The 20,872-nt window shown below is 41.7% G+C and overlaps 1 protein-coding gene across 4 annotated transcripts in view; it reads left to right on the plus strand.

The window, feature by feature from the left end:
* MYO6 (myosin VI) overlaps positions 1-20,872 on the plus strand; it is a 271,734-nt gene that overhangs the window by 88,972 nt on the left and 161,890 nt on the right. For all 4 annotated transcript variants that reach the window (XM_073675590.1, XM_073675592.1, XM_073675593.1 and 1 more), the window contains exons 8-11: positions 1,818-1,915; positions 7,265-7,429; positions 11,640-11,720; positions 19,449-19,629. In XM_073675590.1, the coding sequence (XP_073531691.1) occupies positions 1,818-1,915; positions 7,265-7,429; positions 11,640-11,720; positions 19,449-19,629 (525 nt within the window). The remainder of the gene's footprint in view (positions 1-1,817; positions 1,916-7,264; positions 7,430-11,639; positions 11,721-19,448; positions 19,630-20,872) is intronic.

Below are 20,872 nucleotides of genomic sequence, written 5' to 3' on the forward strand. Positions count from 1 at the left end.
TTGCTGGAAGTGATATTATTCTGTTCTTTTAGAACTTAATTGTCATGAACTGGCATTAAATTTCAGTCTTTTGTGTAAGGGACTAGATTTTCATTAAATTAACTCTGTGATAAGACAGGAGCTCTTTAATCAACGACATCTAGGTGATGTGATCAAAGATGAAATTAGTGGGCACCAAAAAGCATTGTAAGTATCTCCTGACATATACCTCTGACAAGTAGAGCTTGCATATGCCACTGTATAGGTATACTGCGCGATGCGTCTCCCTTAGGGTACTATAATTGAAGAAAAAATGTATTGATTACTGTAGTCAATAATGGAATTCCATACAATAAAGAAAAAAGAAGTGCTATGTCAAAAGAACACTTAATTGTGTCCAGTGGATAGAATCTGCACTTCCAGGGCTCATCTACCAAATATTGTTTTAACACCCAATGTAGATAGAAGCTTAGACCTATGGTAGTATGCAAGTATTGGCCGCGGGACTCCTGACCTAATGACATGCAAGGTGATGGAAAGACTTGAGTGCACAACAACGGGAAGAGGGAGAGGAAGCCCAAACACTAGGGAAAGGGGGAGTGGAGACCCCTAGGCATATCTGACAACACCCTGGCTCCCCTAACATCCCTAAATAGGTTCCGCACCTATCGCCGAGCAGGAAACCTAATCCCTGACTGCCCCTAGCGATAGGCCCTAGGTAGGGAGAGTACGGGGTGAGCACTAATCAGCTCCCACTGCAACTAAAGATAAACAGGCTAACAGACAAGGGAAAACAATCAGTTTGAGAAGACACCAGAGAGATCATGCCAACTATCCTCCTTGCGGAACTCCGAAGAAGACACTAGCCGACTACTAGTACTTCAGTCCTGGAGAGAGGAAAATAGAGCGATCACCGGCGACTCTCTGGAGAGAGTGGAGGTAATTAAACATCCAGCAAGGGTGTCTCAATTATCAGCAGAAGGTGGAGGTCACTGCTCGGTCCTAGAAGGAGAAGGATATCACTACACTACAGAGCTGAAAAGATCAAGAAGGTGCCTGCGGAGTCCAGCGCAATTTTGATGATGTAGATCCTTTGACAGCTGGTGTGTGTACTCTCTTAAATTTAACTCTTAATTGACAAAGTGTAAATGATGGCCGAGTCTAAGCTTTTTCTGTTTTGCGACAGTTGCATTTCAGTTATTACTCTAGACTACAGCACTGAAATAGTAAACCATCATAAGTACAGGGACATATTTCTTTTTTTCACAGTAAATAAAAGGCCCATTCTCAGATGCCCTAGAAGAGATTTAATAGTCTGCTCTTCCTCTACATCACAAACTGCTTTTATTTGCTGCTTTTATGATAAGACCTTGTTGATTTCTAGTACCCGTGGTTTTGCCTGCTCGGTTAGCAAGACATGGGGGAATCAAAGGGCCAGGCTTGTAGATGCAGGATTCGGAATAAGCCTTTCTGTAGTCATAAGCTTCACAATGGCTCACCAGGTCACCTCTGTTTTTACTTGCTGAAAAGTTAACTGAGGATTTTCCCCATGTCTGTGCCAATTAACTTTTCTCATTGTCTAACATTACCTCATAAGGAAACAGAAATAAGGATGTAACAATCAGTAATTTTGGCTTATCACATTTAATTTGACGTATGTAATTTACAAATGCAATTTCTAAGATGATTGTTCAAACCTCAATCTTCATTATAATTTTTTTGAAAGGAATTTTCTTGTATATTTGAAAAATTTGAAATGCATAATACTTAAAATAAGGCTGCAGCCGAGTATTTTTCTTCTCATTGTAAAGTATAACTTTTTATTTACACCCATATAGCTAATCCCTTATTAGAAGCCTTTGGAAATGCAAAGACTGTCCGCAATAACAACAGTAGTCGCTTTGGAAAATTTGTAGAAATTCACTTTAATGAAAAGGTACGTATCTTACATTAACTTACAAATTCAGTTTTGGTCAAGTGATATCATTTTTTTCCCCCTTAATCTCAAATTCTTCCATAAAGGGAACTTGTCACCATTTTTGGCCGATATGAGGTGAGGCCACCACTTTTCAGTCATTCTACCATGCTGTATATATGCCTCTAACCCGACCTGAAAGAGAAGAAAAAGAGCTTTTATAATACTCACCTGGGGGGTGGTCCGTTCTAGTGGATGTTGCTCGTGTTGGTCCGGCGCCTCCCATCTTCTTATGATCGCCATCCTTCTTGCTTCATGTGGATGTTGCGTCCCTACATCATCCACACAGGCATCGCAATCCTTCTGTTGAGGGCAGAGGAAAGTACTGCAGTGCGCAGGCGTCGGGGCTTTTTGACCTTTCCAGGCACCTGCACACTGCAGTACTTTGCTCTGCCCTCAACAGAGAAGTATGCCTGCGCAGGATCGCAATGCCTGCGTGGATGACTTAGAGACGCGTCATCCACATGAAGCAAAGAGGATAGCGATAGTAAGAAGATGCGAGGTGCCAGACCAAGATGGGAACACCTATCTGACCGGACCGCCCCCAAGTGAGTATAATAAAAGCTCTTTTTCTTCTCTTTCAGGTTGGGTTGGGGGCATATATACAGCATTAAAGAATGCTGTATATCATGCCTGAAAGGTGGTGCCCTTACCTCATATCAGCCAAACTTGGTGACAGGTTCCCTTTAAGCTATGCTATGGAGAGCTTGTTACTTCTAGAATGCAATAACCAAGAGGCATACATGGATTGAGTGATGACGTCATGGTATTACCAGGTCTTCCAAATGCCTAGCCGTGGGATTTTTATTCATATAGTGCAAGGTGTATCATGATATTACTCATTTGAGGCCTTCACCTCATTCAGGCACAACAAGACCATATACCTTTTTAGTGTTGTGGATGACTATGTTTCATTAGTGCATCGTGTTGCACGCAATTTTAGCAGATTGGGTGTGTATGTTGCTTATGAAAATTTGCCTCCATAAAATGTCCAAACCACAGAAGCATATGACCTATTATTACGGATTCACAGAAGCATGGGCGGTAGTGAGTAGACCTGTAAGCTGTAAAGAGATAATAGGCTTTGACAATTCCTATATGTGTCCCCCTGAACATCAACCATAATTTTGAAAAAAAAATGTTTTTAATTTCGCTGCATTCCCACTCCCAGACAAATGAATTTGATTTGTCATGCAGTATAAGGTCTGGCCTTATACCTAAAATGTCCTTTCTAAATATCTATTTCTACAACCTAAGCACTTTTGTTATTAGCTTTTTTATAAAATTCCATGCACCTCTCCCTATCCTGCTACTACTTAAATGTGTTTTTTTACTTCACTTCCTGTGATGTTTTATTTAAGAGGAGTCTCAAATGAGGTGTCACCAGGTGGTTGGTGCTGCCGTCACTTCCCCGAAGCGTCTGTCACCCTGCCTGGAACATAACGTCATCACAAGGCGGCCCTGCAGTCCCTTACTACAATTTTTTTCATTGCCACTCTCTGAAGATGTCCTGGATCCATGGCGCTGATAGAAACTGTGTGAGATGTTACCAAGGCCCAATGCTGTGCTTCTGTCTCCACCAGCTGCACCATCTTATTGTGAAACAAGATGTCATCAGGGGGCGGTGATAGAAGCAGGGTCAGTGCCAGCAGCGCTGCTCCTCAGCTTCTATCACCAACCGCTTAAGAATCCTCATCAGTGGGTGGTGCTGATGTCACTCACCCTGCTTCTATCACCATTCCTTGATGTCGTCTCCTTTCACATTAAGAACCTGAGGCTGGCTTGGCCAGAACTTCTCCCACAGCTTCTATCGGTGCAATGAATTCAGGGCATCTTCAGGGGGCAGTGATAAAAAAAAAACTATAGTAAGTGATTGCGGCAGCATCCTGGGATGATGTCTTGTTCTGGGGATAGATGTTGCAGGGAAGTGAGTGCAGCCTTTTCATGACTCCTTGTTTGAGAATCCTCTCAAATGAAACGTCACAGGAATTGAAGTAGAAAAACACATTTACGGATTAGCTGTATAGGGAGAAGTGTAGGATATTTTAGAATAATGCTAATTACAAAAATGCTTTTGGTGTCAAAATAGATATGTATATAGGACATTTTCGTTATTGGACCACCCCTTTAAAGCAAACCTGAAAATGCAGTCCAATCTGCTGGTAGCATGTTATACTGAGCAGATACATGGATCATTTTGTGGGAAAAGTTTCAGTATAAGGGCTCGCTCACACTGGCGTATAACACGGTTGAGTGCTTTCCAATGTTTTTTCGGATAGCACTCGGCCCAGTGTTACGCTATGGGGCAGTGCAAATCTGCGATTCTTTTCTCATGGCAATTTGACATGAGAAAACATCGCAGTATGCTGCGGGTGCATCTGAGAATCTGATCGCACACACTCACTCAAATCTATGGGTGCGTGTAAAACATCGGACTGCACTCGGATGTCATCAGAGTGCAGTCTGATGTACGTGCACAGAGACCATGGAGAAGGAGGACAAATTAAAATCTTCTCCTTACCTGTGCTGCATGATAATATCGGATAACACTCAGATGACCCTCTGCTCAATCTCTGACAGAGTTTGAGCCATGTGTCATTTGCATAATTGGCCCAATTCTCTCGCACGAGAGAACGTGCGCTTGTGTGACACCAGCCTAACCTGAAGGGTATGCGCACACAACGTCACCTAGATGCCAGCGCGGCTGCAGTGTTTTCTCTGGGGAAGCTGCGTCAGTAAAACGCCTGAAAAAGACGCTGTGGACACATACTAGGATGTTAAATCTCTGCTCATTCTGGGCTTTTCAGCTAAGTGGGTATCCCAATCATTTTATACACACTTGTGTAAGGAAGGTTGTCAATCCCCGAGTAGGACCACCCTCTCGACTCTAAAGCTCAGAATAGGAAGAAATTTAAGTGAATAAAACGTGGGTTATACCATATCTTCTACCACATAACTAGATCAATCTGACCAGCCTCGCCTGCTCTGTAGCACATAGCCTGCGGATTGGAATGCATTTTGGATTTGACAAGTTTCCTTTAAAGAAAATGAACTCTTGATTATATCAGTTTTTCTGTTAAAAAAGCATTTTCTTTTACCCAGCACAATTTATTTTAAAAATAAAAATCTTTATCACACTGGCCACTAACCACATTAGACCCCAACCCTATCTTTTGTATTGAAGTGTCAAATGAGCCGCATCAAACGTCTATGTAAAAGAAGGGGGAGCAGGTCAGCTGTGACATCACCTATTGTGATTGGTGGATCCTGAGTGATCAGCCCTGTAGTGAGGTGTTGGGGTCTGTTCACACATTGCGTTTTTGCTCAGTATTCAGCATGTTTACTCTTTCAGCATTTTTCACCAATTAAGTTGATTTGGAAAAATGCAAGTAAAATTGCATAAAAAATGCAACTCATACATTGGTATGTCTATGCTTAATTCAACTTTCCAGAGGGCATACGATTTCCGAGATTGATGAATGTGTCGCTATCTGCCTGCTGCGCTTTGATTGGAATTTCAGCAGATGTTCTGTAGGAAAAATGGGAACAGTTATACTTTTGCCAAAAAGATCATCATTCTCGGCAGCACATCTTCCTGCGCTGACGAGAACAATAGTAGACTATGTGTGCTGAATGATCTATTCCAGATCCTTCGGTGTGTATCTGAAGTGCGTTTTTTTGTGTAAACAGGCTATTAAACAATAATGGGCAATTATTGCCACCAGTTGGCTATTGTAACCTGTTTGTAGCTAACGCACCTAAATTTGGCTGAACTTGACGATTACTTTAGGTGTACAGGGGCCTCCTGACCCCCCCCCCGATTGCAGATATCAGGGTAGATACAGACTAGGTGGATGGATTTCTCCTGCCTTACCTATGAAGAGGTTGTCCGGGGGTACTCATTTCAGCACTGAAAGGTGAATGGTGCTGATGGCATGGTGTCTCCACACATCTGCTTGGACGAATGCATGATCAACAGGTATTGTAGGTGTTCTAGTCTAATAAAGAGGACAGGTGCACACTTCCCAGCAGATATGTTAAGGCACTACATCATCGGCACTGCTCATCTCTTTATGCAGAAGAGCGAGGCATTGGACTATTCCTACCATGGAGACATGCATGCTTGGCTGAGTTGACTGTACACGTCTATGGAGGTGAAGGATGTTCAGAAGATATATAAGTGTTGGCTAAACAAGCTTTTTACTGATCATTGTAAAATTGCAAAGGCAGACTAAAGCCCCCATATACAGGAGACTAAAGTCACCGGAACCTGCCAACAGTCTATGTCTGGGGATCCTCCTGACTCCCTCAGGTAGATGTCGGGGAAGATGGATCCAGCCATTGGAATTTCGAAAGGCCATTCTTTTGTTCAGCAGTTCTTTCATAGATCACACAGGATACATGGCTGAGCGTTCGTGAGTATTGGGAAGTCAGGAGAGATGGCTGTCAGTCAAATGTGTATGGGGGCCTTAAGGTCTCCAATATTTTAATACAGCCGTCATCCCTCCTAAATTAAAAATGAGATTGGTTAATATTATCTCTGTCCATACTGCAGGGATAACATGGGCGTTTGTAATTTGTTTTTCTTCATAACCCTTCGCACTCTTATCAATCACTTCTTGGCATTTAACCAGAAGGAATCATAACTATTCTTGTATTATTATCACCACTGTGATAAATGTAGGCTTCCTATACAGCTGAGAAAAAACACAAAGGGATGAGGCGATATAGCTGTTTTTCACCTTTCTGTGACCTTTCTCCTGAATTTGCTTCTGCAGTTTGAGGTGGCAACCTTTAATATTGTCAAAACTGATCTCCCGACCTACCCTTTCCAAATAAATAGAAAACCAACAATATGCGTGATCCCCAGTGTCCCAGGTATAGGCGTGCAATCACAGGAAAGGTTATCCCACTGCTGAGTGCGCTTTATGGAGGACCCGACTCTGATAATGAGAGTAACCTTCTCCAGGCGGGAGTTTTCTCCGGCGTCCATGAGATCGGCTATGTAATGTGCTTTCTACACTCTGCTCATATCCATTCTTCTCAATGGTTTGGGCAGGACGTAGATGAAAAAATATATTCTCTGTGTTACATGCTATCTAGTATACAATAGCATACCTTCCATGGGGATGATCTATTGTATCTGTGTATGTTCTATGGGTGGTTGGTTCTAGACCGACTTTATCATCTTGTGACTTTTTTTATTTTACTGATATTTAGATTTTCTTTATTTAATAATTGTGTGATTTTTTTTTGTTCATTTAGTTTTTATTACATTTTTAATTCCCTGATTATTTCTTTTCCTCCTAGTATTCTGTGGTAGGGGGATTTGTGTCGCACTATCTTCTGGAAAAGTCTCGAATCTGCGTACAAGGACAAGACGAGAGGAATTACCATATCTTCTACAGGTTATGTGCCGGTGCACCAGAGGAGATTCGTCAGAAGCTTTTTTTGAGTTCCCCTGATAACTTTAGAGTATGTATAACTAATGTCCACAGTTTGTATATGTGTTAGTTCTAGCTTGTAGTCTAGGCATAGATGTGCAGGAGTGGGAGCAGGCTGCCTAAGATGGTCGTGACTGCTGATGTCTCCGTGTGCTTGCTGTGACCTCACTCTCTTTAGGCACTCGCTTACCTAGGCCAAACCGGTTAGCTGTGAGATCAATGTTCCCCTGTAGGGCTGATAAGAGAACTATCCAAAGGATCCTAGATTCCTGTGTTTGGACTTATTGACAAGAAAATAGTATTCAAGCTATTACGTAGCAAACTGTGATGTTTTTCGTAACTTGATTGAGGTGGGTTAGATTGTATGGCAGCAGTATGCCAAATACCATGGAGTGTAGTGCTAGTTAAGCCATTTCAAAATCTTTTGACTTTTAGCGGCTTGGCAAAATTAACACAACTTCAAAATATTGGCAGTATAAGCGATCATATTAATATTTGCTACCGGTCTCTTGGCTTTTGTCCAGCCCACGACACCAATAGAAGAAAAAATGCAGGCCCAATAGAAAATATAATATCTTTATTCATGCAATAAAATATATAAAACCTTATAAATAATGAGACCGCATAAGTGAGGCCAAGAGTGGGGACACCTGGAAAAAATGTAAATATCCTACACAGTCACAGTGTACTTCATATATCCTGCAGATTATTTAGCAGTCACCATAATGTACCAGATGATTATCTACATGAAACTAGATGGCTAAAGATAGCAATAAATAATGTAATAAATAAACCTGACAATAGTCTGAACAGGAGATGAGGAAAGGAGTAAATCCATATACCAAATTTGCCATAGATGGATATCTCGTGAAATCAAGAGATGATATAGCTATTCAAAAACCATCTAGTGTAGTACCATATACAAGCAGTATTAGATAATCATAAGTAATGAGTCAGGAGTAGTTACCTGTGGGACAAAGACCCATCGCTCCTGACGCGCGTTTCAAAAATAAATGCTTTGTCCAGGGGAGTGTCAGCAGCAGTGGATCCCTGTCTCTCTATCCCACAGGTATTATATTGTGGGTTTGCTGTTAAGCTAAAAATAAGTTAAAGTTATCACCAATTACCACCTATCCAGTGGATTGCTGATATTTGCTAGATCAGCCATATCTGGCAGTCCTTTACACATTGAATAGAGCAGTGGCTTACCTGTTGAACTAATTTTCAATTAACACGAGTAATCGGGGCTTCCCTATCTTGGGGGTCTGTGGGTAGCATGGTGGTTGGACTCCCAATGAACTACCAATTAATACCCGGTAAATATTGGTAAGAATACCCTTTATGATAAAAATGATGGCTTCATAGTTCTGGTTTACCTTCACAGCTCTCCAGATGTCTAACAAGCAGTGGTCAGCAGGAGGAAAATGTTTCAGACCTTTTATTGATCAGTGTTAAATTGCCTGCTCAGTATGTTAGTCTGTCTATTGCTGTCTCCACAGAAAACTGATTTTGTTTATATCAGTGCTTCATGGTTTCATTTTATTCCTACACTTAGGTGATTATTTTTTTTTTCTTTTTCTGTATTTTCTATCGCTCTCTCCTGCCCTGTTGGAGCTCATATACTAAGTGTCATGTTCCAGAATATGTTTACCGTGTGTAGACAGCAGCAGTCCATAGGATCAGATATACTCATTGGGCTGGCAGCGGTTCAATAAATGACCCTTACATTGTCCTCCTGCTGACGGAGCTGACCACTGCTGATTACTCATCCAGAGAGCAGTCGGGTTGTATCAGCCGCACTTAGAAAGCTTGATGTGTGCTCCGAGCAGTTCGAGAACATCACTCTTACAGAAATGTCTGATAGCGAGGAGAAAAAAAAAAAGACCTCTTAAATGATTCAAATTGAATTGAAACCTCTTTGGCGCGGCGTCTCTGTGGGCTGGAGACTGAAAACCGAAATGTCAGCTCTATTGAAACTGCAATTACTTTTCAAGACAAATTGTAGCCGGGCTTCTGAATGAGATGTTTTACTTTCCAGGGCTGTAGACGTCTCTGGTGATATATAATAATCTATTCTCCCTGTGTGCAGTTAAAGCCCAAAATTAGAGTGTGCTAGGTGTATCACCAGGAATAATGTGCTGTTTGCCACCTTCCATTTTAATACTGGGCTTTAACACTTGGATTTCTGCAGAACGATGGTTGCTGAGATATGTTTTTAATTGCAGATTCTTCGCAGGGTTTTAAAGATTAGATCTGTTTCTGACAGCAGCTTCTCCAGCAGCTGCTAAACGATTAGCTAAACCTTAAACCAATTTTCCTGGCTCAGTCCTAGTGAGCTCCCATAAACGTGTTTTCATGGCGCTGACGAATCTCTATGAGCAGCGTTTTTTATTTATTTTGCCTTCTTCTATTTAAGCCGTATCGATGTTAGAAGAAAAGTTGCAGCGCTCTGAGTATTGCATCTCTGGTTTGTAATACATTTCTTAGTCTTCTAATTCCCACTGATTCCGGTTTAGAAATGGCGTGATTCCACTAATAGGATTATTAGAGAATTGCCATTGCTGCTCCTTCTACCAGAGTTACTGAAGAAGCTGTGAACAGAGAGTTGTGCTAGACATTGATGACAACTGCTATCTCTTGTCCGCACATGGACAATAAAGAGCGGAGCTTCAGACTGACACCATATCACCAATAGATGATGACAGAGGGCCACCAGGAGATTTGGTAGAGGTACTCTTCTAGTGTCAGCTGTTAAAGGGATTCTGCCGGAATACTGTCCCAGGCGGCGTGACGTGGCATCTCTAGATGCCTAATGTCTGATTGGGTGGCATAGTATGCATGCACAACCCCTTTAACCAGCTGATGCTACTGAAGCCTCGGTCAGTGGTTAGCACTGCAGCCTTGCAGCGCTGAGGTCCTGGGTTCTAATCCCACCAAGGACAACATCTGCAAGGGGTTTGTATGTTCTCCCGTGGCGCTGCAGGACTAGTCAAGTTTCCATCTATGATCCCTGGCTGGATCTTTTTCAGTGTATTTTCTCCGAAATGTGGGAGTGTTTCTGAGAGGTCTATAACTGGCTACAATCATACATCCAGTCTCTGATTCTTTCTGCCTGCAGATTGTGTAGCATAAATCAGCTGACAGGTTCCCTTTGAAGCATAGCAGTATGTAAGAAAGATACTAACCAACTCATAACATCAAATCCAATGGCCAACATGAGCAAAAATTACATTACTTTATTAATTAGATAAAGTGAACAACATAAAATCAATCAAAATTGCAGCAAAGTGCAAAATCACCAAAACAGGACTCTACATAGAAATATATGCGTAGACCCAAACCTTCTCCCGAGATATATTATGCTATAGATAAGTAGGGGAGTAAAGTCTACAATATATATGTCTAATATTTATAGGCAGTTGGTAACAAATAGTTGCCAATAAATCACAAAATAGAGGAGAAAAATAGATAAATATCAAATACAACTAGGAAGAAGCAATCCAGATATGAAAACCTATATAGGTGTGTGACCTGTGGTGCCACGCAAAAGGATTTAAAAGAATAGGCAGAAGGTCTTAAGCCCAATTCGTTACACCAACTGTATCTTCCTCAGGGGTGAAATTAGTATTTCATGGGCATTCCACCACTTTGCATTAACAAGTGCTAATGAATTCTAGCAAGGAACTTCAGAAAAATAGTGTAGTCTTGCCATAAGAAATGGTGGCCTAGCTGGAAAAACTCAAGCCAGACATGTCACTCAAAGCAAGGATCACCAAGCTATGACTTGCCTACTTTGGACACATCATAAGAAGAGAGCAACGACTGGAGAAGGACATCATGGTCGGAAGAATAGAAGGAACAAGACGAAGAGGAAGACCAGCAAACCCGATGGCTTGATACCATCATAATTGTGGAGAAGACCCTAGTGGACCTATCTAGGCTTGAATGAGATTGATCTTCCTACAGAGCATTCATCCATCAAGTCGCCATGGTTCGAGATTGAGCCAAAGACTGTTGTAAAAAAAAAGGAAAAGAAAAAAAGTCTGGTCTAGTCTAAAATTTTGTATGAACATTTCCCACTTATTTTCGTTTTGAGTTTATCTTGATTAGAATGGGTAGAATTCTACATAGACTTATATTGTCTGAATTCTTTTAGAGAACTCCCTCTTTAAAATTGGGTTGTCATCTCAGAGAAGTATATTTGTAACTGCTTATCTGTTTTTTTTTTTTTTTCCACACAGTATCTGAATCGTGGTTGCACCAGGTACTTTGCTTCCAAGGACACTGATAAGCAGATTCTCCAAAACCGCAAGAGTCCAGAGGTATTGTGCATGAATGTATTCTCTAAATAGCTTTTATAGTGATTGTCAAGTGGTGACTCTGAGATTTCCAGTGTGTGAAGTAGCATTTCCATTGTGTAAAATTGCAAAGTGCTTGTAAAAACAAGCTATTTCACAATTTACTTTTTTATTAAAAAATGCTCAAGGGCGAAGGGATTATTAGCTTTATAATTTACATCTCGTTGCCTAGTTTACCGGCCACCTCTGCAGTTGCTAGTTTCCAATGCAAGGGGCTTGCACTTGTAAGCTGTTTGCATGCCTTGGTTTGAAACTGGCTGGATTGCTGAACTTTGCTTCTCCAGTGCTGTAGAGGTAAATCCGCCTCTGCTTGCAGGTTAGCCAGCAAACAGGAGTGTACACTCCCCTGGCAAGCAGGAGGCAGAGCAGCTGGGTTCTCCTAAAGAACAAGCCTAAGGCTATGTGCCCACGATGCAGAAATGCTCCGGATTTTTCCTGAGCGTTTCTGCATCTCCCCTGGCAGAAAAAAAACGCATGCGTATTGTACATGCGTTTTTCCTGCCAGGGATATGCGGATGTGAAGCGTTCTTCACATGCATTTCCGCATGCGGGTTGACAAGCGCTTTCCAAGCGATTTTAGCATCACTTGGAAAGTGCTTGACAACTTGGTCACACTATATAAATCCATGCAACTGGCATGGATTTATATACTGTGACCGAAAGAATGGTTAAAAAATAAATCTATACTTACCTTCCGATGGCCCCCGGTGTCCTTGTCTTGGCTTGCCAGCAGCTCGCAATAGATTTAAGGACCTGCCGACATCAGCGGTCGCGTGACCCATCACATGACTAAATGACGTCAGCGCAGGTCCTTTAGTCTACCGCGAGCTGCCGGCAAGCCGAGACAAGCAAACCGGGGGCCATCAGAAGGTAAATATAATGTATATTTTTTATTTTATTCTTTTTTTTTTTTACAGCTTTTAATGGTACCTGGGTCTGGAGGAGAGTCTCCTGTCCACACCCGGGTACCATCCGCACATTGAAACGCATGGATTCCGCATCTGTAGATGCAGTGATGAGGAATCCATGTTTTCCAATGCAAGTCAATGGCGGCGAAAACGCTGCGTTTACGCAAAATAATTGGTAGTGCTGCGTTTTTTTCCGCAATGATAATCCGCAGCGGAAATTTCCGCAGCATGTGCAAAGCACATGCGGATTATCATTGGGGAACATGGCAGGCCTTCTACCAAGCGTTTTTTAAGCGTTTCTGCAGCGGAATTGCCTAAAAAACGCATAGTGGGCACACAGCCTGAGACAACGCTTTTAAGAGTAAGACCAAAAACAACACCCAGAGATGAAGTCCTTCTGTATTATGGTAGTGTTTTTTTTAATAACACAAGATCTTAAAGAGGAGAAAAGCCTAAGTGAAATCTCCTCGCTCTCATCATTGTGTGTAGGGCACGCTCAGCTGTTTGGATTGAATAAACTCCATCACTTCTTTGCAGCTGCCGGACCTTGGTACAATTGTTTGCTGTGTCAGATGTTGACATCGTGTTTTTCTGAACACACTCGGCCTATAATTAATGTTTTGCTTTTTCTTCTGACACCTGATGCTTTTCCAGATAAGAGACGCGTCGGTCATCTTTTTCTGTAGCTCCTATACATCGCTCTCCTGTTGGCTGGAGACGTAGCAGAGCTTTGTATGTCCTTGACCTCGATGGTTTCCTTTTGGTCCAGGAGTGTTGCCCATATTTTGCTTCTGAATGAAACTGACATTCAAGCTTAGTGACACAGATTCATTGATTGATCTTGGTAAAATAGCGTGTAAATGGATGTCGCAGTTGTTTTTCACCTAATGCTTAATGCTAAGTGAATGGGTATGTGTCTGTGCGGAGCCTTAATAAGGGTTGATGACCCTCAACTTATTCACTTAATTAATTAGGGATTGTTCACTTCAGGGGACAATTGTTTTATGCTTAAATGCATGTATTTTGCGTTAAAATCATTTTTGCTAATAGGTTTCATTACATTTCTTTCCTTCTTTAGCCTCTTTGTTTCACTCTCCATTACTGGCTGCAGAATGAGTTAACTGAGAATCTGTACGTGAGCGAATTCTGAGGTCTGACAGGATCGTTTGTGACTCTTTTACATTAGACCCTCTTAGCTGGTTTCTGATTACAGACCACATCAAACTTGAATGCGCAGGGAAACAAAGAGCCCGTAAAAGCCAAACTATGGAATATTTTTATTGAAACCCAGTTGAGAAAAAAATTATTTGTAGTCTCAAATACATTTAAGCAGTAAAAAAAAATTTATCCCCAAAGGTGGACAACTGTTAAGAAATGACCTCTTAATAGAAAGTTTTTACAATGTACTTGTCACATAGTTTTTCCGTTGGCCGTGGAGCAAACCAAAGTTGTCATACTACTTGATGAAGATGAGCATCCCTATGACATTTTATAGATTAACCTTAGGGACGTGTGATATTAGTACTTACTGATTCCTCGGGGTCGGCCCCCTGGTGATCCTGAGACTGAGGTTCTGGAACAAGCATGGTCAGATAGCTGAAGGCTATGAGATTGCTGGAGAAAGCTGACCAGTGAATGGCTCCATTGAAGACAGGACTCTGCAGAGTGGAGTACCAGAGCCCCGTTCTTGATACATAGGGGTCCTGAACTCTGGGACTAGCGATAACAAGAACAGGACTCTAGTCCTTCTTTATCAGTATTATGGGAATAACCCGTCAATAATTTGTGACAATTGATTCTGGAAGAGAGATGTAAAAACCATTGACCCACTGGGAAATAAGTGTTTTTGGTCCGGATGGGGATTCCAGGCGAGAACATTGCTATCTTACAGTATACATCCAAAATATTCTGGGGGTTTAAACAAAGGGAAATCTCATGTTAATGGATCTATAACTCTTTTGCGCCAGTCTATAGAAGCAGGCAATACTGGGCTGGTAATTCCAAGTTATTACTAAGTAGTCACAAATCTAATACACTTTAATGGACCATAAAATGGATCCAGGAAAAATTGAGGCAGGCGATACCACACTTTTGAAAATCCTAAACTCGAGCTTTTATAGTCCATTTTTAACAGTAAGTGTCAAAGAAAGTAACACTCCTATAGACAGTGGGTGTGAGAACCCTTTCAGAATTTGCAGCTTGCGCTGTGAAGCAGAGCATTTTCCTTGCATTAATACATCTGTAATTTAAAAATGCCTTAAAGGAGTATTCCCATCTCCAAGATCCTATTCCAATATGTAGTAGGTGTAATAATAATATTAGCACATAGCTCCCATTAGAAATGTAGTATAGTTCTTCTCATTCGCTATGTCTCTTTCCTCATGTGCAGGCATTGCAGGACCTTAGATATCCATGGTTACGACAACTGGTACAGTTACAATTAGCTAGTTGCCAGTGGTCGTAACCATGGATACTTAAGGTCCTGCAATGCCTGCACATGAGGAAAGAGACATAGCAAATGAGAAGAACTATATTACATTTCTAATGGGAGCTATTTGCTAATATTATTATTATTATTATTATTATTATTATTATGCCCACTACATATTGGGATAGGATCTGGAGATGGGAATACACCGTTAACTTTTTTTTAAACACAGAAGCCAAATTTCCAAACTTCTTGTTATTGGGTCACTTGCCAATAGTCTGATCATTGTGCTTGTAAATGCAAAGTGAACAGTGAAATTAACTCTCCAAATTGCTTTTTTTTGCCTTTCCCTTATAATATCAGGAAGACGAGGTATATGTTGTGTAACCTGCAATTATATTTAGCTTAGCGTTGATGTTGTGTAGACAAGCGTGGGGTGACTTTTCAAGTGCATGCTGTATATGAGGAAGCCACTTTCCGTTTCCTAAACCTCTCTGATAATTTCTAATATTTTCTGCACTTTCCAAGACTGTTGCCTAATACAGCATGCCTAAACTATCTCGTAGGAGTAGAGCGGAGCTGCTCTGCATGCTTATTTGTTTTATGGGTGAATGAGTACTTAAATATACTTGGAGAGCAAATTAAAATGTCATTAAATCCCAGAGCTTCCATATGCCCATAAAGCAAAATGATTTAGCTGAATTAGCGCTTTTATTTACTTCTTTTCTATACTTTGTGTGATTGTATTATTATAAAGTTACTTTATTTCTATTTTACTGCTTAAGGTCTTTCTCTTATAGAGCACTTGTCTCTTATGCTGGCCATAGACCAATATTATTGTGTGCCTTAAGTAATGAGACGACATATTTTTAGTATCTTATACATTCCAATTCAGGATTGCTGTATTAGAAAGTGTTTCCGTGTTTTTTAAAGGAATTTTCCACTAGTTTGATGACCTGTCCTTTTAAATAATTACCAGCTTTGGCAGTAGCTTGAAGTTAAGAGTTAAAGGATTGATGCACTGTTTTGTGACCGCTTCTGCACATCAACTCCTATTCATTTGATACCAAACAACAAAGGGAAGCATAAAAAGCGTAATTACTAAAACAATTTCTTTATTAGGCTATGTGCCCACGATGCAGGATTGAAGCAGAAAATTACTGCAGCGTTTCTGCATGTTCTTGGCAGTAAAAACGCTTGCGGATTTTACACGCGTTTTTGACGCATTTTTGCCACCTTTTTACAGGCGGATTTGACTTGCGTTTATCTAGTGCATTGGAACCTCAAATCCGCATGCAGAAACGCACAAATAATGGACATGCTGCGGATTTTTCCGCAAGGGAAATCCGCTGCGGAAAATTCTGCAGAATGGGCACAGAACATGCAGATTTTCATTGGGGATCATGGGGCACGGATTACCAAGCATTTTGCAAGCGTTTACGCTGCGGAAAATCCACATCAAAAACGCTTGAAAAACGCATCGTGGGCACATAACCTTCAAGTATTCATGATAAAAATCAATAAAAGAACAGGAGAAGTGACAGAATGCCACACCACTGGCAGTATACACATCCTTATATGAAAAAAAATATATATATATATCTTAGAGAAGACTAATCAAATCACAGGTAACATGTGCCCTATACCCAAACTAATACAGTATCAATAGCTCAATATTTGGTATGACCCACATGGATCCATCAGCATATCCGATAAAGGCAAGAGTGCCAAAAACATGGGAAGCACAAAATATAACCTGAAGTATAACAGACACCTCTCCAAAAATATAGTAGAAGAACATGTATGTGAGACAGTGTACAATCTGGTTGGTCGGGAGTACGTTACCCCGACCCGCGTTTCGTGTCGGCTTCCTCAGGGGGTAGATGTGATTCATTTGAGTAGGAGCTGATCTGCAGGACTTGGCAGCTTCCATTAAACAGTGTGATAGAAACGTTACATCCGGCTAACAGCTGATTAGTGGAGGTGGCAGGTGTTGGACCCTCACTCTTTTTATATTAAATACCTATCGTATAGATAGGTCATCAGTATCAAACTAGTAGAAAACCCTTTTAAAAAAATTATTTTTAACTAGTGCCCCCGCTTTTAAACAAAGTATTTCCAAGTTTAGGCCATAGTTTATTAACCAGATCTTTTTGGATGAGTTTTCCTGAACCAAGTCTATGGCTAGCTTTACACATGCTGAGACAGCCATTTTGGAAATAAAACAGTTTGTCGATTTACCACAAACTGGTGATGCTAAAACGGGAATAAAGAATATCATTAACTGCAGGCCTTTAGTATACATTCACTAGCAGCAGGTGCGGTCTGAAGCTGAAGAAGGGAAGCCACCAGGAAAATCAAGTTGTCCGTAGAGCCGTTCAGCAAACTCTACAACAATTCGCACATCAGTGTAAAGTGTTAGTGTGACATAAAATTTTTTTATTGGACAGCACACAGATATAACTAAATATTTCCTATTCTGGTCCTCAAAATCAGATCGCATTAGGAAATGCTCTGAGCTTCACGGATCTCATTCTCCGGGTCCTTGTGCTGTCCAATAAAAAAAAAATCAGGCAGCACATGGATGTGTAAATGCAGCTTAAGGCCTCATTCACATGTCCCTATCTCCAGTACATGTGGTGACCGTTTTCACACGTACCGGAGACACATACACACACAGACCCATTCAAATAAATGGATTTCCGCACATGTCAGTGTGTTTCCATGGACCATGTGTCCGTGGGCAAAACACTCTGACATGTCCGATTTTTTCATACAGCAAGGGCTGTATGTCATCAGTGTGACACGTACCGGCTCCTGGGAATCAGCGGTAGCGCTGTTCCGCGGCGCCAGGTGCTGGAGGCATCTCGTATCTTTGTCCCCTGCTTGTACTTCGATCAGAGCGAGCAAGGGACAATGTTGAGAGTAGTATTCTGCCCGTGCTGTCTCCAACAGGTGTAAAAATAAGTATAAAATATAAAAAAAACACATTATACTCACCTTTACACCTAATTCCCTGAAGCCATTATCCCCTATAAACAAACCCAAAAATAAAAAAACAATATCCCTCACCTGTCCGAAGATGAAATAATCCAGTGTCCCACTCCGTTTTCCATCTGACCGGCATTTCTTCATCAGCGGGAGCGGTGGCTTGAGGCGACCGCACACTCTGAGGAGCAGGGGAGAATGAGTCGCTGCAGCGAGCGGGCCCCTAAACTGCGCTGAGCTCAGTGAGCAGTGTCCTGTCCAGTGAGCTCAGAGCAGTTCAGGGGCCCATTCCATGCATCGAGTCATTCTCCCCTGCTCCTCAGCGTGTGCTGTCAGATGCGATCAGCACCAGCAGGGACAATGCTGATGGTGGTAGTAGTAGTCTGCTCCTGTAGTGTCCCTGTGTTAAAATAAGAATAAAATCCATATAATCACCTTTCCAGAGATGTCCCCTGCTGTAATTCTCTGACCGCTGACGCTGAGGAGCCGGAGAGAATGAGCCGCTCTGGACCTGCACTTAGTGAGTGACAGGACACCACTCCTGTGCTCACCTCCGGGGCCGCTTGCTGGAGTGGCTCATTCTCCCCGGCTCCTCTGCTGATCGGTCACATGGATTACAGCGGGGGACATCTCTGGACAGGTGAGTGTAAGGATTTTAGTTTTTTATTCTTACACAGGGACACTGCGGGAGCAGACTACTACTATCCTCATCATTGTCCCTGCTGGTGCTCATCGCAGCGCCGGCAGGGAACCATGATGCGGTCAGTGTTCAGCACCCAGCGCTTGGGAACAGCGCTAACTGTAGCGCTGATTCCCAGGCGCCGGTCCGTGTGATCCTGATGTGGCACACGGTTAGCACACGTGTGACACACACGGAACACGGATATCTCTGGTACCAGTTTTACCGGTTCCGGAAATATACGGATGCGTGAAACCGGCTTAAAGACTTAACCCAATAACTCCCCATTTCTCAGCTTCCTTAGCCTCCTAAGTATTCTCCTGAAGTGCGGAGGTTTCTTCTGAGCCGATGTGCTGCATTCTCCTAGATTATTCAGAACACCAAAATGGCTGTCTTTGATGTGTAGGTGATGATTATAGTTTTCAAGGAGAGTTTGTCCAAGATGTAAAAAGAAGGGATCTGCTTGTTTCCATGGGTGGTATTGCAACTCTTATCCATTCTGTTAAGGCAGAATTGTAATCCCAGACATAGCCCGTATGCAGGAAGGGTGGTATTTCTGGAAAAAGCAGAGCCCGCTAATCCTAGACACTCCCATTTTATCTTTTGCATGTGCATTTTTCTTTTCGGTTGTGCTCTGTGACTTAAACTAGATTTATAACACAATTCTAATCAACATTTTGATTTTGTAGTACCTGAAACATGGCTCTCTAAAGGACCCGCTCTTAGACGACCACGGAGATTTCAATCGGATGTGCGTTGCTATGAAAAAGATTGGCTTGGATGACACTGAGAAGCTTGATCTTTTCCGAGTGGTTGCTGGTGTCCTGCACCTTGGAAATATTGATTTTGAAGAAGCTGGGAGCACCTCTGGTTAGAAGACATTTTATTCTATTATTCTATCAGTGTAAATGTCACCGGAAAGGCTGTGAGTTTGATTTGAGTCGCAAAGCACAATGTTCTTTTAAAAGGGAATAAAATGTACTTTAATTTACACGTGGAGATTTCCCTCACATAGACACCAAGGACAAGGTCTGATAGAAAAATGTATTTTCAAAACTCTCGCATCTGTGAGTAAATGGAAAAGGTGATTTGATTACAAGGAAATGAAACAGCCATCTGCACATTTGATTTGTTAAGGTCTTTGGGAAACAATAAAAATGCACTGTTGTGTGACTGCTGCAATGCAGGTGCCCTGCAGACCGGCTCCTTTCACAAGTCAATGGTCGAGGTGACAGATGGCCAACCTCACGAGTCGTGGTGTCCCTTTCAAAGCCAAGATCAAAAGAGATACTGCTCTCCAAACTTCCTGTAGAGGGTTAAATACTTTTTCTTTTGCCAGTAGAGTCTGATAATGTATACTGACCATAACGTAATATATGAGGTTTATTGTTCTATTAGACAAGAGAAGACACATTACATCCTTATAGGGCTGGTGTTGCCCTTGGTTTACCGAGGTTTGAGTGTCATAAGAAAGTCAGATTGTTTTTCTGTTCTAAGAACTGAAGGAATTATTCATCATTCTACTCAGGGACTCATAAGAAATAGAGTTGTGTTTGATGGGCGCAAGCTGTAATATGTCTTCAAATGGAGTTTTTCCTGAAGTCAAATGTGTACCTCGGTGAAAGTTTTATCACACACTCGCTGAGGGATTTAGATGGTTTTAAGCAGAAAAGGTAAGGGCAGGGTGAAGCACAAGTAGAATGTCTAATTTTATATCATAGCTCTGTCAGAAGATTTTCTGAATAGCTCCAAAGTCTTGTAAGGATTGATGTTGAATTTGTGTTAACTTATTTTCCCCCGGACATCACCTTTATCGCCTATTTTTTGGGTTTGAATGCTGGGATCTGCACCCACTGGCAGAATGGGGCACTTTAAATCCCCGTTGGAATGGATTGGCAGTGTGCATACTCGATCTCTACTCCATTCATTCATTCAAAATTTCCCCAACGTGCCATTTGGTGCTGGTACCCGTGGTTGGACACCATCTAATTAAAAAGTGATCATCCATCGGATAGGTGATAAAGGTTTTCTCCGATAAAAGTTAATCGTATTTATCCTGAACTTGTGATTACTCCAGTGTCTCATGTGCTATGTATATGTGGTACAAAACTCT

The sequence above is a fragment of the Phyllobates terribilis genome, unplaced genomic scaffold, assembly GCF_046119375.1.
Source record: "Phyllobates terribilis strain yellow unplaced genomic scaffold, ASM4611937v1 Scaffold_3__8_contigs__length_932513732, whole genome shotgun sequence".
Taxonomy (NCBI): Eukaryota; Metazoa; Chordata; class Amphibia; order Anura; family Dendrobatidae; genus Phyllobates; species Phyllobates terribilis.